The sequence below is a fragment of the Pocillopora damicornis genome, chromosome 3 (genome assembly GCF_964200805.1).
Source record: "Pocillopora damicornis chromosome 3, jaPocDami1.2, whole genome shotgun sequence".
NCBI lineage: Eukaryota > Metazoa > Cnidaria > Anthozoa > Scleractinia > Pocilloporidae > Pocillopora > Pocillopora damicornis.
The window spans coordinates 26,263,708-26,281,589 of NC_142672.1; the positions used below are offsets into that span (position 1 = coordinate 26,263,708).

The 17,882-nt window shown below is 38.3% G+C and overlaps 1 protein-coding gene across 11 annotated transcripts in view; it reads left to right on the forward strand.

Moving 5' to 3' along the window:
• Positions 1-17,882, forward strand: part of LOC113684320 (mucin-like protein) — a 37,253-nt gene that overhangs the window by 12,457 nt on the left and 6,914 nt on the right. For 2 of the 11 annotated variants that reach the window (XM_089199278.1, XM_089199282.1), the window contains 25 exons: positions 17-109; positions 477-521; positions 866-958; positions 1,327-1,371; positions 1,715-1,807; positions 2,174-2,218; positions 2,562-2,654; positions 3,021-3,065; positions 3,385-3,477; positions 3,844-3,888; positions 4,227-4,313; positions 4,844-5,230; positions 6,618-6,800; positions 7,322-7,921; positions 8,316-8,467; positions 9,101-9,475; positions 10,017-10,117; positions 10,541-10,633; positions 12,831-13,411; positions 13,669-13,890; positions 14,108-14,440; positions 15,410-15,664; positions 15,913-16,106; positions 16,632-16,968; positions 17,368-17,484. In XM_089199278.1, the coding sequence (XP_089055404.1) occupies positions 17-109; positions 477-521; positions 866-958; positions 1,327-1,371; positions 1,715-1,807; positions 2,174-2,218; positions 2,562-2,654; positions 3,021-3,065; positions 3,385-3,477; positions 3,844-3,888; positions 4,227-4,313; positions 4,844-5,230; positions 6,618-6,800; positions 7,322-7,921; positions 8,316-8,467; positions 9,101-9,475; positions 10,017-10,117; positions 10,541-10,633; positions 12,831-13,411; positions 13,669-13,890; positions 14,108-14,440; positions 15,410-15,664; positions 15,913-16,106; positions 16,632-16,968; positions 17,368-17,484 (4,707 nt within the window). The remainder of the gene's footprint in view (positions 1-16; positions 110-476; positions 522-865; positions 959-1,326; positions 1,372-1,714; positions 1,808-2,173; positions 2,219-2,561; positions 2,655-3,020; positions 3,066-3,384; positions 3,478-3,843; positions 3,889-4,226; positions 4,314-4,843; positions 5,231-6,617; positions 6,801-7,321; positions 7,922-8,315; positions 8,468-9,100; positions 9,476-10,016; positions 10,118-10,540; positions 10,634-12,830; positions 13,412-13,668; positions 13,891-14,107; positions 14,441-15,409; positions 15,665-15,912; positions 16,107-16,631; positions 16,969-17,367; positions 17,485-17,882) is intronic. The other 9 variants (XM_089199287.1, XM_089199288.1, XM_089199283.1 and 6 more) reach the window with 8 other exon arrangements.

A 17,882-nucleotide genomic window follows, 5' to 3' on the forward strand; every position in this document is an offset into this window, starting at 1 on the left:
TCTTTGGCCTATGTAGCTGTGCCTGGCATCCAGTCCACTCCGAGCTTACCTCTCGACGGTTCCACGTCTGCAGTTGTCCCTTCAACAATCCTTAATTCTGCCTCGGAAAGTAAGTTCCAAAGTTTTCCTCTCTATGGATGTATTGTGCATTTGATGAGCACAGTTTTGTGCCATTTCTTGGGACACTGACATCCGCCATTTTACAGTTTTCTGTAATTCTTAAGAACTGAAATAGAAGCAGACCTCTACAATATAAGTACACCGCGACTGTTAGCTCATTATGGAGAATCCTAAGGGAAAATTTTAGTCTTTGCACTTTTCCACCATGTGCCGCACGTTTTTTCGATTTTTACTGCGACCCTCTCAGATATTTCCACTCCATGTACATCCACGTATAGTCTATACTAAGCTTCTTACATGGAAGCTGATTCCTTCGTCAAAATTCTCATAAAGCCTGATGTTTGTAACTGTTTTAGGCTCTTTCGGCACTACTGTCGGCGTATCATCCGAGGTCTCGTCTTGTAAGTATGCCTACACATACATCATTAATTTGAGGGATTAAAATACCGGGGTAAGACTTTAAGTTCATGGCGTAGTAGAGGGAAATATTAATTCAAACAGTAAGTGTCTACATTTACTACTAGCAGTCTAAAATCAAGTATGCAAAGTCTTTCTACGAATCATTAACAAATAGACGGATTTGGCTGACATGTTTGAGTTGTTACTAAACTCATAATCGTGAAATAATTCCTTCGAAAGAAATATTGCTGCGAGTACATCGCATTTTATTGTAATAACACTATTGTGTTAAAGTATATTCGATCTTTCAACCATCATGACTTTCCTTTTTCTTTGGCCTATGTAGCCGTGCCTGACATTCAGTCCACTGCGAGCTTAGTTCTCGACGGTTCCACGTCTACAGTTGTCCCTTTACCAAGCCTTATTTCTGCCTCGGAAAGTAAGTTTCAAAGTTTTCCTTTCTGTTAGTGCGTTGTGCATTTGATAAGCACAGTTTTTCACCATTTCTTTGGACACTGACATCCGCCATTTTACTGAGTTTTCTGTAATTCTTAAGAACTGAAATAGAAGCAGACCTCTACAATATAAGTACATCGCGGCTGCTAGCTCATTATGGAGATTCGTAAGGAAAAATGTTAGTCTCTGCATTTTTCCACCATGTGCGGCACGTTTTTTCGATTTTTCTGCGATCCTCTTAGACATTTCCACTCCATGTATATCCACGTATAGTCTATACCAAGCTTCTTACATGGAAACTGATTCTTTCGTCAAAATTCTCATAAAGCCTGATGTTTTTAACTGTTTTAGGTTCTTTCGGCACTACTGTCGGCGTATCATCCGAGGTCTCGTCTTGTAAGTATACCTACACATACATCATTAATTTGAGGGATTCAAATACCGGGGTATCACTTTAAGTTCATGGTTTAGTAGAGGGCAATATGAATTCAAACTCTAAGTGTCTTCAATTACTACTAGGAGTTCTAAATCAAGTATGAAAGTCTTTCTACGAATCAGTAATAAACGGACGGATTTGGCAGACATGTTTAAGTTATTGTTTAAGTAAGAATCGTGAATTCATTGCTCCGGAAGAAATATTGTTGCGAGTAAATCGCATTTTATTGTAATAACACTATTGTGTTAAAGTGTATTCGATCTTTCAGCCATCATGACTTTCTTTTTTCTTTGGCCTATGTAGCCGTGCCTGACATCCAGTCCACTGCGAGCTTACTTCTCGACGGTTCTACATCTGCAGTTGTTCCTTCGCCAATCCTTATTTCTGCCTCGGAAAGTAAGTTTCAAAGTTTTCCTTTCTGTTAGTACATTGTGCATTTGATAAGCACAGTTTTTCACCATTTCTTGGGACACTGACATCCGCCATTTTACAGTTTTCTGTAATTCTTAAGAACTGAAATAGAAGCAGATCTCTAAAATATAAGTACACCGCGACTGTTAGCTCATTATGGAGAATCCTAAGGGAAAATTTTAGTCTTTTCATTTTTCCACCATGTGCCGCACGTTTTTTCGATTTTTCTGCGATCCTCTAAGACATTTCTACTCCATGTATATCCACCTATAGTCTATGCCAAGCTTCTTACATTGAAACTGATTCTTTCGTCAAAATTCTCATAAAGCCTGATGTTTGTAACTGTTTTAGGTTCTTTCGGCACTACTGTCGGCGTATCATCCGAGGTCTCGTCTTGTAAGTATACCTATACATACATCATTAATTTGAGGGATTCAAATACCGGGGTAAGACTTTAAGTTCATGGCGTAGTAGAGGGCAATATGAATTCAAACACTAAGTGTCTTTATTCACTACTAGCAGTCTTAAATCAAGTATGCAAGTCTTTCTACGAATCATTAACAAATAGACGGATTTGGCTGACATGTTTAAGTTATTACTAAACTCATAATCGTGAAATAATTCCTTCGAAAGAAATATTGTTGCGAGTACATCGCATTTTATTGTAATAACACCATTGTGTTAAAGTATATTCGATCTTTCAACCATCATGACTTTCCTTTTTCTTTGGCCTATGTAGCCGTGCCTGACATCCAGTCCACTGCGAGCTTACCTCTCGACGGTTCCACGTCTACAGTTGTCCCTTTACCAAGCCTTATTTCTGCCTCGGAAAGTAAGTTTCAAAGTTTTCCTTTCTGTTAGTGCATTGTGCATTTGATAAGCACAGTTTTTCACCATTTCTTGGGACACTGACATCCGCCATTTTACAGTTTTCTGTAATTCTTAAGAACTGAAATAGAAGCAGATCTCTAAAATGTAAGTACATAGCGATTGTTAGCTCATTATGGAGAATCCTAAGGGAACATTTTAGTCTTTGCATTTTTCCACCATGTGCCGCACGTTTTTTCGATTTTTCTGCGACCCTCTGAGACATTTCTACTCCATGTACATCCACCTATAGTCTATGCCAAGCTTCTTACATTGAAACTGATTCTTTCGTCAAAATTCTCATAAAGCCTGATGTTTGTAACTGTTTTAGGCTCTTTCGGCACTACTATCAGCGTATCATCCGAGGTCTCGTCTTGTAAGTATGCCTACATATACATCATTAATTTGAAGGATTAAAATACCGGGGTAAGACTTTAAGTTCGTGGCGTAGTAGAGGGCAATATGAATTCAAACTCTAAGTGTCTTCAATTACTATTAGGAGTCATAAATCAAGTAAGAAAGTCTTTCTACGAATCAGTAATAAAAAGACGGATTTGGCTGACATGTTTAAGTTATTGTTAAACTCATAATCGTGAAATAATTCCTTCGAAAGAAATATTGTTGCGAGTTCATCGCAACGTTTAACATTCGATCTTTCAGCCATCATGACTTTCCTTTTTCTTTGGCCTATGTAGCCGTGCCTGACATCCAGTCCACTGTAAGCTTACTTCTCGACGGTTCCACGTCTACAGTTGTCTCTTTACCAAGCCTTATTTCTGCCTCGGAAAGTAAGTTTCAAAGTTTTCCTTTCTGTTAGTGCATTGTGCATTTGATAAGCACAGTTTTTCACCATTTCTTGGGACACTGACATCCGCCATTTTAAAGTTTTCTGTAATTCTTAAGAACTGAAATAGAAGCAGATCTCTAAAATGTAAGTACATAGCGATTGTTAGCTCATTATGGAGAATCCTAAGGGAACATTTTAGTCTTTGCATTTTTCCACCATGTGCCGCACGTTTTTTCGATTTTTCTGCGACCCTCTGAGACATTTCTACTCTATGTACATCCACTTATAGTCTATGCCAAGCTTCTTACATTGAAACTGATTCTTTCGTCAAAATTCCCATAAAGCCTGATGTTTGTAACTGTTTTAGGCTCTTTCGGCACTACTATCAGCGTATCATCCGAGGTCTCGTCTTGTAAGTATGCCTACACATACATCATTACATCAGGGATTCAAATACCGGGGTAAGACTTTAAGTTCGTGGCGTAGTAGAGGGCAATATGAATTCAAACTCTAAGTGTCTTCAATTACTACTAGGAGTCTTAAATCAAGTATGCAAGTCTTTCTACCAATCAGTAACAAATAGACGGATTTGGCTGACATGTTTAAGTTATTACTAAACTCAGGATCGTGAAATGATTCCTTCGGAAGAAATATGGTTGTGAGTCCATCGCATTTTATTGCAATAACACTTTTGTGTTAAAGTGTATTCGATCTTTCCACCATTATGACTTTTCTTTTTCTTTGGCGTAGCTGTGCCTAGCATCCAGTCCACTTCGAGCATAATCCTTAACAGCTCTACGCCTGCAGTTGTCCCTACACAATCCCCCATTTCTGAAGGTAAGTTCTTTTCTTTTGGTGCCTTGTCTGATGAGCAAATTAGAAAGATTTACTCGCCATTTCTTGGAACATGGACTTCCGTCATTCAACAGATTTCTGAAAGTCTTAAGAAAACGGAGGCAGGTAGATGTGTGCAATATGAGTACATTACCATTTTAATCTCACCATTGGGAATCCCAGGAAAAAATATTACTTCAACTTTTCGACCAAGTGCTGTTCGTTTTTTCGATTTTTCTGCGGTCATCTCAGACATTTTTACTCAATGAGGGTCTCAATGGGGTTAACCGATAGCCGTACAACGGCCAAAAAATTTACCGTTGGGCGTAAAAATTGACATTTTTTAACCGTTAGCCGTAAAAAAATGTTAACTGTTAGAAACAAATTGATAGTGACAAAAATGAAATGATTTTAACTGTATGCGTTAGCCATAAAGTCGCCAAAATTTTAACCGTTAGCCAGGTCATTGGAACTGTTTCGTCTCCAATAAAAGAAAAATATAAAAAGTGAATAAAAGATCCTTTTTTTTCCAGCCTGCACCCCTCCTGGAGAATACATTAATGCTTCTAGTGGTCACATTTCCAGCCCCAATTTTCCAAACAACTATGAAGCTAACAGGACATGTACCTGGAATATCACGGTACTCATTGGGAAAATCATCAAACTGACCTTCTTGAGCTTTACCCTGGTAGCAGGTGAAAACAGTAATTGTACTGGAGCGGCAGCAGGTAGTGCCAGAGTCTTTATCACAAACGTTTCTTCACATGAAGGAAATCTTGATGACTTTAAGATCTGTGGTCAAGAGCTTCCCCCTCCTGTGTACTCCAAGGGAAATTCAATTCAAGTGACATTTGAGTCTCGGCATGGCACCTTAAATAAAGGGTTCAATGCAACCTTTGAGGCGATAGATGAAAATTCAAGTAAGAGCTTATCTTCTATGGTAGTTTATGAAGGAAGTATCGAAGTGTACTGGGCATGTACCTCTATTGGACTCAGTGAGAATTTTGTTGAGTACATCATGCAAATAATGAAATATGCAATCTATGAACAGTTATACTCTGTAGACAAAGCCTAACACGATCTTTGTTACTCTTTTTAGTGTGCCCAACTGATATGATCCTTAATGAAACATCAGGTTCTTTCTACTCTCCCTTTAATCCAAAAAAACTATCCATTCAATCAGACATGTAGCTAGAAGATTATAGGGAAACAAGGATGTCGTGTTGAGCTCACAATACCAGACTATAATCTTTAAAGTTGTAGTGGCGCTGCTTGCTCGTATGATTATATGGAAGTTCAGAAAAGCTTCAGTGATGAAGCGCTGCTTGGAAAACTATCTGGTACACCAAGGTTTAAAAAAAAAAAAAGTCCAGGAATTTAAAACATTAAGTCTTTTTCCGCGAGAAATGGATTTAGAAAAAATATTATGGTTCTTTTTTACAAATCATGTAAACCATACATACATAGATGTGTGCAATATGAGTACATCACCATTTTAATCTCACCATTGGGAATCCCAGGAAAAAATATTAGTTCAACTTTTCGACCAAGTGCTGTTCGTTTTTTCGATTTTTCTGCGGTCTTCTCAGACATTTTTACTTAATGGGGGTCTCGATAGCCGTCTAGATAGAGTTAACCGATAGCCGAACAACGGCCAAAAATTTACCGTTAGGCGTAAAAATTGACATGTTTTAACCGTTAGTCGTAAAAAAATGCTAACCGTTAAAAACCAATTAAAAGTGACAAAAATGGAATGTTTTTAACCCTAAGCGTTAGCCATAAAGTCGCCAAAATTTTAACCGTTAGCTGTAAAAGCCATAACCCCACTGAGACCCTGTTTCATTGGAACTGTTTCGTCTCCAATAAAAAAATATAAAAAAAGTGATGATACTTCCTAAACGTCATGGCAATGGATACAGCTTTATGTCTTAAAATGAACGGGTTAAAAAGAAACCAAAAAATAAGCAAGGAACGATGATAAATGTTTTTAAGACTTTTATATAACTTATACCTAAAGTTTAGGTCATTTATTTGATAAGATGAGAAACAAAATAAAACGTTTTTTTTTTTTTACCTGGTAGACTCAGTAGAGAAGAATATATCATTCGGGAACTCCACTTTACCTCTCAATGAGTGTTAAAGACAGTGCTGGCACAATAAAGAACGTCCTTTCAGCGTACAACCTGTTTAATTGATTATTTACGAGAGACTAGAAATGTTGAATCACGTTTTACTTTGATCCATTCAGAAATGATAATCTTTTGTTGGAGATTAAGTTCAAAGTGCCTGTCTTCTTGATCGTTCCAGGCCTATCTCAGTCGCAAAGTATTACACCTAGCACTACATCAAGTATTGGAAAAAGCTTTTCAAATTCGTCTATCGAGCAAGTATCAGCAAGTCCAAGCTTTTCAAGTCATGAATCAGTGAGAACAAGTTCATCTTTGCTCCACGGAGGCAGCACCCCTTCCATGGAGACCTCGAGAATTGCGAGTGAGTCAATGAGTATTGCTTCAGATGTTTTCATTCAATGGATACCCCAAGTTAAAACCAACGAACAAAATACAACGCAAATAATGCAATAAGAAACGGGAGTATGGCTACTTTTAGAGTCAATAAATGAAACAGGATAAAAAATATATTGCTGCATAGCTTCGTAAAACATAAGTTATCGCTGACAAGTTTCTTTTTGTTCTGTTAAATATCAAAAGTTCCCCCTGAAACCGTAAACTCTGTCAACGCGACTTAGGTGTAACTTCAGCATTATCAGTGGGCCAAACGACTATGTCCAAAATATGTGTACTGAGTCGGTAAAATTACGGTAACACTCACCTTTCAGTCGCCACTTTAAACTAGGACAACTTGATTGGCCATTTTAGAAGTGTGATGGAGAGGGGAAACGGAAATGCCAATCAAAAGACCTTCTGATAAGATATATGGGAAAGCGCCCTTTTTTAGTTCACTTAATCAGTTAAGACCAGAATTAACTATTTGTGTTTCTTTCAAATTGACAGCTCCTTCCAGCGTGGTTGATCATATCTCACTGTGTGAGTGTCCATGTGACACAAGTTCTACGTTCTCAGCAGATAAATCGTCGTCAGTATCTGATTCAGAGAGCCTTTCATCCTTCGTATCCATGGATTTTGCGCAAACTGCTTCAGTTTCAGGAAAAAACTCATGGTCGCTGTATGATTCAGAGAGCCTTGCATCTTCCACATCCATGGTTTTCGCGCAAACTGCTTCATTTTCCGGAGAAAACTCATCGTCGGTGTATGTTTCAAAGAACCTTTCATCTACCGCATCCAGTGTATTTACACAAAGTCCTTCAGTTTACGCAGAAAAATCATGGTCGGTGTATGGTTCAGAGAGCCTTCCACTTCAGGCATCTTCCAGTTTAATGCAAGATTCTCCAGTTCCAGGACGAACGTCTTCGTTGTGGTATGATTCTAGGAGCCCTACATCCTCTGCATCAAGCGTCGGGCTGAAAACGGTTTCATCCACCAACACATACAAAATATCCTCGTCTTCGACTTCGTCTGTGTGTTATTGCCCATGTAACAGATCAACAGTTTTCCCTTCGCCAAGTAGCAGTATGAGTATTTCTGCTTCAAAGAGTAAGTTGTAAAACTTTTCTTCCTTTTAATCAGTGCGCTTTAAAGTCGATCTTGTTTGAACAAAAAAACGCCAGCTGTTTGCGGTCCAATAGCCATCAGCCACCGTTGTTAATAAGTTCATAACTCTTTCTACCCAACAAAGGTCTGGTTTCACGGCACAGCCTTTTTTTCTAATTTCCAAATTTTAGGTAAATACTATCGCAGTATTTCCAAATGAAATCCAATCAGCCTATGTTTCGTTTCCGTAGATCTTCTCTCCGGATTTTCAAAGGTAAAACGTCAGTGGCTAAGGGTGTAAATAGCTTGTTGGGAAAGACGTGCCCAAGGGTTCCACCCTCGTCGAATTCTTAATTTTTTTTATAAAGCTGCTTCTTTACAATTTCTTCAATCATAGCTCCGTCCCCTATGTATCCCTACGGACCGCAGCAGAAGGACAATGAATATGGTCTAGACGATTCTCCTTACTACTACTACGACCGCTGTCGGAAGATCAACACAGACTGGACTGGAATTCCGTTTTTCTCTGAGAGGCATTACAAGCTATATGTGAGTAAAAAGTTTAATTAAGATGTAATAATCGACTTTTTCTAAGAAAATTGTAGACGGGTGAGCTAAGGGAACAGATGTTTTTTAAATTCTCAAAAGGAGGGTAACTTTCGTTTTATGCCAAAAACGCGTAAAGATCCCTGGACTGCTTGTACAATACCACACAGAATAACGTATGTAACCTAAATTTTCTGTGATATGCTGCCTTTTTGGCTCTTCATCGGGCCCCTTTCTGTAGTGCATCTTTTTTCTTTCTATAAAATTAATGTAGGGAGGGTTTAATGGCAAATAGACTTTCCGTGGAGGAATGACGTGCCCTTGCTGCGGTAGAGAAATAATGAGAAAAGAAGGACCACTCTCCAAATCTTTGCTTAAATTTTTCTCAGTGAATTACCTTTACAGTTCCACAAATACATAAGAGTCCAAAGGCGGATCGGAAACATGTTTTTTTTTTTCTTAACGGATTTATTTTGTTTCTCTTTTAGATTTTTTTATGATCAATCTGCTTGTAGCTAACGCTGACACAGTACTTGGCCAAAATGTTTCACCAGGGCGTTACTCATCCAGAAACTATGCCGAGGCTACTGTTTAAATATTGTAAAATTTGACATCTTTGTTTTCCTCTTTTATTAGATTTGTCGAAATGGTATAATTCAGTTGAATTATGATTGGAGCTGGTGGTGGCCTCGTAAATTTGGTGTCTACTGGTGGTTTAGAAACATGGGTATTATTGCGCCCTTTTGGGCCACAACTGATAGTTATTTTGCATTCAGATACAATCATTCAAAGGTGTATTATCAAGTGTACAACCAAACGCACGAAAAGTCAAATGAAACTCTGGCTATGGCTTCAGAGCATGTAAAGAGCTACACCGGAGGATTTGACGACTTTGAAGCCACTTGGGTCCTGGTTGTGACGTGGGAAAAGCTCTGTCCCTACGCTTATTATCCATACTACTATTACTACCAAAATATCAACGAGAAGGATTTTCAGTTGAAGTGTTCGCGAGTAAGCATTTACACTTTTTTAATTATCATAACTCAAAGATAACCATGTAGGTTAGTGACATATAGTTGCTAACTATCAATTGGACCCTACAGAGTCTGAATTGTTGATTTGACGACTGCGTTAAATCCTGGACAAGCACAAAAAATACGAAAAACAGCAGGGATTTTCATTTAATTCTCTCTTATTGTCTTTTATTTGTCGGCTCGGCGAGAGTTCAAACCGGGCTGAGGAAAGATTGACCATACTTTACAGATTTTTAACAATCGAACATCAAGAGACGAAAACTTGCCTGCCAACATTTAGGGGAAAATTTCAAGTTATTTTAAGTAACAATCCCGATAACTCTCTAATCCATACTCCACTTAATTCCTTAACATTATCAACCCAGAAGTGATGACTGTACGTATGAGTCATGAAGTATAACGTAGTGCATCAACTTGACTTGCTGCATTCATGGTAAAAATACATCTATCAGGAAATATTTAGATCTAGTTCAAAATATCAAAATCCGAAGAGTTTCTACGTTTTTATTGTTTTCCAGAGTAATACATTCCAAGCTGTCCTGATAACGAATGGATTTAACACATTCTTGATGTATAATTATCACTATGGAGGAATTCAGTGGGTGGTCGACGCAGATCCGTAAGTTTCCTAAGTCCCTAATTGAAAATCAAAGTCAGAATATAAAAACATATATTAAATTGCTTATCAGGTAAACCCGAAATAACTATAAACTTTGTCTGACATTAGTAGGTCCCATCAGCATTCTTTGGTATTTATGCCTGACACATCCATTGAGACTACACTATGGTCTTTTTTCATGATTTCTTGGTTTCAAATTGGTTTACCAATTCTTCCTATTAACCATCTGCACTCTTTATCAAGAGCTGCAATATGAAATTAATTAAAGGGCTTAAGAATTGCTTTCGATTAGAAGAAAAAATTGGAATGTGTACTAGTTTGCGATGAAAGAAAGCGCATCGCCGAAGAATCAGAAATTCATGAGACCAGGAAAGACACTTGAGAAAAATACGTAACAGTAAGGATTTTCACGAACATTTGCAGGAATAACTACCGTTACTGGACGAGCTACTATGGTCTTCCTGTTGCTGGCTGGAATGCAGGGAACGGTGGCGAAAATTATTTCAATATAAAAGGGTAAGATGAATCGAATTTGACAAACAATTGCTATCAGTCAGTGGCGTTTGAAAATACAATGAAACAGGATAATTGGAACCCATAAATTCTTCCACAAAGGCAACTGATTTGAAAGGGCCAGGTTAGCAGCCAAAAGCTGGGAATTTTCATCCAGGTGACCAACTCGAAAAGGTTTATGTTTACACGTAAAATTTTCTCGACGATTCTTTAAAATTTTGAAATTTAATTTGTCAAAACAGTAACCAATCGCTGCTCAGATTTACTTTCACGTGACATGTTGCTGAGGCAACAATACTATATTCAACATGGCGTCCGAAAACCGGATCCCTGAGTTTACTAATTCAATTGTTTTCGATTGGAACTTGTGATCGTGGCTTAAATTGTACAAACGGAAAGGTAAAATTTCGAGCTGTTTTAGATTTGAAAAATACGATGGCTTCTTCTTCTTTTTTCTAAATCTCAATCGTTTCCATTTGTATTATTTTGCTTTCTTGGCGGACAGGGAAGCCCCAGGTTCTTCAATGCTCGTCTCGGTACGTTCCAAATATAAATCTGTGCGAAAAAAAAGTTTATTTTAACTGATACCGTCACTTCGCAAGTGAATCGTCCAAATAACAAACGGCTTTAGCCCATCGGTGAAAAGAAGGATGAAATCATAGCGTGTTTCCAATCGTGTAAAATGGGAGGGTCGCTTTGAATAAAAGCTTCTCGAAACATGTAAGAAGTTGGAAATCCGTACTGCTACGCACTTAACGTGCCTCCGCGGCCGCTTCCACTCCATCCTCTTCCATTTCTGATTTGACCAGTGAAAGCCTTCTCTCCACTTCTCCGAGATATTCCTCGCTGCAACACGGCGAACGCCAAGCCTCAAGGTAGATTATGGAAGCGCAAATTGAAACCCATTCTGGACCGGGAATACGTAAGTCGAGACGAAAAATACAAACACAGTGTTGAACCAGCATTGAACCTATTACTGACACAGCAGAGCGAAGAGACAATATGTCGCCTTCACTTGCAAACGTGCTCCAACTTACTGTCATCAAGGAACACCAACAGATAATAAAAACATTCTAAAACTTTCGAACTTTCGAACACTCCGTCCGAATATGGATAGACATTGAGTAAAGGTTTTGTTTCTTTCACTTTCGTTAACCGGACAGGGACATTCTATAAGGTCTTAGGACACTTCCTTAGAACACTTCGCATAATATCAGAGTAGTATCTTTTTTGAAGAAAGGGGGATGTGTGATTGACACTTCCCAATATGGTAATACCATGTGCTTCAATGATTACTCCTTGAATGTGAGTGAATCGGTAGAAAGGAAGCCCACTATGCACTTTTTTCATGCAGTTTGTATCACAATGATTCACAGTTGCATCGAACGAAAAAAGATTGAGGAATACGGCAAATAATAATGAGTAAAGGGCAAACATTTCGAATTGGGTTCGAAAATCTTTGATTGCCGAAATTCTCGCCATGTTGTGACGTCACGTGGTTATCAAATATAATAACCATCCCGAACTGTTTGCCAATTCGGGGAATTTTCATCCACCTATTGTAATTGGTACAGATGGGTGTAAATTTAATCTGAAATTTGTTACAGAACCCCGAAAATCATTGTACATATAATTGCTATCAGTATAATACATCTATTGGCGTTTTATCACGAGTGATGCAATCTAATTGGCTATGTTACTCGTCATCTATCCTATTATAGTTAACGAGAAAAGAAGGTAGACTAAAATTGCGATTTACTTGTCTTATTATTAATAAAAAAGTTAAGCCTTTCTTTTAGTTAAGTTTTGAATAACCATTAAATCTATGCAATAATAATTAAATGGACAATCTGATTGAGGCTTTGAACTAATGTATTTCTTTTTTATTCCAAGCTTTCACCGATCTGTGGTATCAGACATTCCCTGACGATGCCGTGCATCGGCGAAAGCTTAGAACAAAAAAGAAATACAGTAGGTCAAGGCCTCAATCGAATCATCCGTTTAGTCAACATGCTACAGAAGGACAACTTGAAACATTTAATAATTATTAATTTATTCGCTATTGATTTCTGTGCGCTAAAGATTATTCGACTCTTGCCCTCATCAACTGTCAACCGATAGAAATCTCGACCCTATATTCTAATTAATAAAAATGAAGATAGCAAAAGAAGGTTTTTGAGTGAAATGTTTGTGATTGTAGCTCTGGTACATTTGGAATGTACGACCTCGATAAGAAGGAAGGAAACACGGGTTTGCAGGGAAGATACTTTTGGAGAATTGAAAACAGCGACGGACAAGGTGCACTGAAGAAATGCTTTAGTTGGGTCTTACTTAATGAACACTCGGGATTCCGTTACTGGTATAAACGACTCATAGAATCAGACTGGGAAATGGCTTGCCCTTGTACTGGGTGGCAGGCGTGGTTAGATTGGGGAAGATTCAGATGGAGTTGGTGGAACTCATGGCCAGATTGGTGTTTTGATTCCAGAAGATCCAGGTTCTTTTATTTCTACACCAGGAGTAATGGACTAGTTGGTGTTTCGATGAGACAAAAATGCTGTTACTCTACGGAATGGGAAGACTGGGGCTCTCTCAAGCAGGGACCTCCTGATGGTGGACGAGTAGAAGTGACACTTTACTATTACTGGTACAATCGCGTTCAAACCTTTTACACAGACGAAGAGGCTTACCAGTATTGCTGTGTGGATTTACCTTTCTGCCATTTGTTCTATGCTTATCGTCCGTCTGATAGCTGCTCGCTCTATAGGCCTCCAATCAGACGTAAGTTTTGCATAATGTTAGTTGTATCAAAGATGTACGAAACGTTGTTGTACCATTTAGTTTTTGTTAATTTAAGCCACGGGTCATATAAAACTATATTGGAATTAAAGGTTATCTTTCGTAACTGTTAGATATTGGAGAGTTGTCTAGTAAGAGCTTTTTCAACTTTTCCTCTTAGGCTCAAACCACTTACTCTATATAGTTCAGATTCTTTGCAACACAAACAAACTGAGAGGAGTGTTTGTCTTTTAATAAAGGATGGTTCTGGGGTGATCCGCATATCAAGACACTGGACGGTGGGAATTACACGTTTAACGGTCTTGGTGAATACACTATGGTGGATGCAGGAAATGGAACATTTAATCTTCAGGCCAGAACAAAACTTGCTCAAGGAAACTCAACCACAGCAACAATCTTCTCAGCAGGAGCTGCTAAAGAAAAAAACTCGAGCACCATCGAGGTTCGAGTGAAAGACGGAGGTGAGAATGCTATGAAGAGTTTGTCATTCAGGAAAAAGCCTCTAAAGGGGTAATATTACAAAAAAACTGTTGTATTGTGTCGTTGGGGAGTTTAATAAGGAAAATTTGGTTTTATCATCTGAGTTGATGATGTAAATCGACCACCGCAAAGAGTTTCTTAAGGTAGTGTTCAATTTAGAATCAATAGAATCCAACTCTTGCTATTTAATTTTGTTAGGTGGCCTCCATATATTGATTGACAGTACACCCTATAATGGCTACAAAAATTTAACGAATCGAACTGTGGAGGTTGGTAGAAATCTTTCCATCTCAAAACCAGAGGAAAACTGTTTACAAGTTTCTTTTCCGTCAACATCATCAGTACAGTTCTGCGAGAATAAGGAAATGATGTCGTTTGTTGTAACTCTTGGTGATGTCTTAAAAAACGCCACAAAAGGATTGCTGGGAACATGGAACGATGACCCTAACGATGACTTTACTTTGCCGAACGGGACGGTTTTGCCATCGACGTCATCATTAAAAGAGATTCACTACGGATTTGGAGTCAAATGTAAGTACCATATTATATAATATGAAACGCATTAAACTTCCTCACAGCAAATATGGCAAATGCTAAGGATCGAGGATTGATCCTTGTGTTTTGGCTCTTAGCTTTTGTACGTACTGCTATGTGGCGTGTGACCGTCACTTGTTATTGTATTGTTGCCTTCCTTGCAAGTAAGGACAATGCCTTTTAAAAGAGATCTTGCAAATGCAGAAGACATTAGTCTCACAGAATATAAATGATTACCTGAGAGCAGTCGCCACTCTTAGGAAAGAGGAAAGTTACCAGAAAGCAACCGTTTATCGACCACGCTGTATAATTAAATGTGAGAAAGTTTGGCGGTAAAATTAAGAAACAAATGAAAAATGGAAATAGAAGCTTGTTCTATTAGTCATATAGGCAGGTTAAGGGAGGATATATTTTTCGTTCCGTTTTAACTTTATTAGTCTTACTTTAACATAATTTCGTATCTTTTAAATTGATCTTACCCATTCTTGCCTTACTTGACAATTAATCGCCGAAGGCTAAGTGAACATTGTTGAATAATCTCCGAGACAAAGCCGAGGGGAATATTCAACAGTAATTACCGAGCCTGTTTATATAGAGAATGCATTGAGCATATTTTGGTACAATCGTGATGAGTACTCGTATCAGGATAAGCAAGGAGTTTAGAAAGTTTACTCAACTTGAGTAAACTTGCTAATTAAATCAGCAAAAACTTGATATCTTTCTTTTGAAAAGTTTTCTGCCTAACTCAGTAGCTCTTCGCAATTGAATTTTTTGCTATCGCGTATATCACTTCCTCGGAAACATTGACGAAATGCGAGACAGCCCCTTTAAAGTCTAGCGCCCCTGCCATAATCACTTCGCAGAAGGTGATTATAGCGAGACATGACGCAATTCTCGACCAATCAGAGCGCTCCCATCTCTATAATTACCTGAGCAATTATACTGATGAATGATAATATCTTCTAGGGCAAATCAACCAATCCCAGTCTCTTTTCACTTATGCTGATAATGAAAGCGTGGCCACTTATTCGGACCCTGAATTTGAGCCCATGTTTGCCGATAACATCAAGTGGCATAATGACAGTCTAAAACAGAAAGCTGAAGCACAATGTGGAGATGATCACGAATGTCTGTTTGACGTGGCTTCCACAAAAGACTTGTCTATTGGTTCGGCAACCAAAGAAATTAGTGTTCAGCTGGTGAATGACACGAAAAAACTCAGTGAGTAAATTAACCAGTTTTTGGTTTCTCTTTTGGTTTTTTACATTTCTTTCTTCATTCATAATGTCCCTTAGAAAGAGAAAAATGAGCTCCTGTCATCCACTGAAACAATATGGAGAAGAAAACAGAGTGATCTTCAAACTGATCTTAATTAAGTTAATGACCTTGTGGTCTTTCGGCCTGCACTGGATTAAGAAACCTACATTCTTACAGATATTAAGCGAAAAACATTTTCTCTGCCTTCACAGACAACTTTCCACCCAAGATAATAAACACTTCCGAAGTAATAAACGTCACTCTTCACGAAATAGTTGAACTGAATATAACAGCTGTGGACGATGGCACTATCACGTTTCGAGTGATTAACAAACCTGTGGGAGCCACTTGGAACCAAACTGGGGCTGTTCTGTTATTTTACTGGAATGCTACTTCATCAAAGAAGGTATAAGCTATGATCCCAAACCTTCTCCCTGGATCAAGCAGTCATCTCTTAATTATTTTATAAGCATAATTAGAGTTATTCTATAGTCACAAGAAATAATGTTTAGTTACTGATATAACCAATTAGAAATACATCGGAAAAGATCGGAGAAGAAGTCAAAATTACTCTTATAACTGAAGAAACTCAAGGCAAAATATATCGTACTGTCATAAAATACTTCATAAACTTGAAATAAAAAATACTATCTTTTTAAGATAGAGAGGTAGATGAAAAAATAAATCAATAGAAAGTTATATAACTAAATAAGTGATTTTTAATCACTACAGACCTACATGAAAAACGGCTCAAAGGCTTCTCATACATAACTGCAAGAGAACATAAACAGTTCAAAAGCTCTCGGTAACTGTAGTAATTTTTGCTGAACGTACGGCACTTAAAGTGAGAATTTGATGGTTGAAAATGGTCGTGGCTGAAAAACAAAAACAAAGCTTTAAAACGTTCATAAAATAATTTTTTCCCTCGTAGTTCAGCCTGACTTTCGTTGCTGTTGACGACCAAGATGCCAGCGCCATTTGGAGTCCGATCATCAAAATGTGCGCCTGCCAACATGATGGTCAGTGCGTGGAACCAGAAGAAGGCGACGCAAATAATACTGACAGCAAGTTTATATACATGGGCTGTGAATGTCAAGGAGGTTACACAGGGAGGTTCTGTGACAGGGACATTGATGCCTGCGAAGTGAATGGTCAGCCGTGCTACGCGGGAGTTGATTGCACTGATCTTCCTCCACCAGCTAATTCCAGTGGATATGAATGTGGACCCTGTCCATCAGGGTACAATGGTGATGGAGCTCAGTGTGTAGGTGGGTTGGCATGTGGATGATTTGGCAGGAAGAGCTTGAGGTTTATCGAATGCAACTAAAGGATACGGCAGATCAGAGCACAACAGTAGGTCTTTCAGAGTACAATCCTTGTTTCGACCAAAAACGAACAAAATCTCAAGCAAAACAAGCTGAATTTCTTTTTCATTTATGGGTCGAACCAGAACTTCTACAATTTTGTTTGCGGGGTTTAACATTTTCATTTTCAGTACTCTTAGTTTTCAACAGAATCGTTTTGTACTATTTATATTTTCCATATGCATTAGCCATGCACGATTGAATGAGCGAAAATTTCAGAAGCTATCTATAAAACTATTTTGAATGTAAATTGTACTGAAGAGACCTAATACTAAATCACCAATTTTGTGCAATTTTCATTAGATATTGACGAATGCCAAAGTAACCCGTGCAAGCAGAAATGTGTTAATGTTCCAGCTTCTTTTTTCTGTGATTGTGACAATGGATACAAGCTGAACGATGACGGGCGCAGCTGTGGTGGTAAAAAAGTCAAATTAGATATTGTAGCGCTAATCAACAGACTGATTTGAATGGGTACTTTGGTTGGCTATTTTGAAGCAAAGCAGTTACTATCATAAATGTTCTATCCGTTAGGTAATGAAATTTGTAACTAGACCGCAGTCTGTGAGATCATTGCACCTCGATACCCGCCCAACTAGTTCTCCCGGTTTCCAATTGCCATAATCATGTGCGCCAAGATCGCGACGATCGAGCCAATCCCGCCTCGTTTCGTGCGGTATCAGTATAAGTCATTACGAGGCCTTTTTTCCAGGTACTGAATGTAAATCCTGTTAGAAATCTCCACTTGATCACGGCACCCACACCATCGGAAAAAAACACTTTGCAGCACTCTGTTGCAAACATTTAGATTTTTGCCT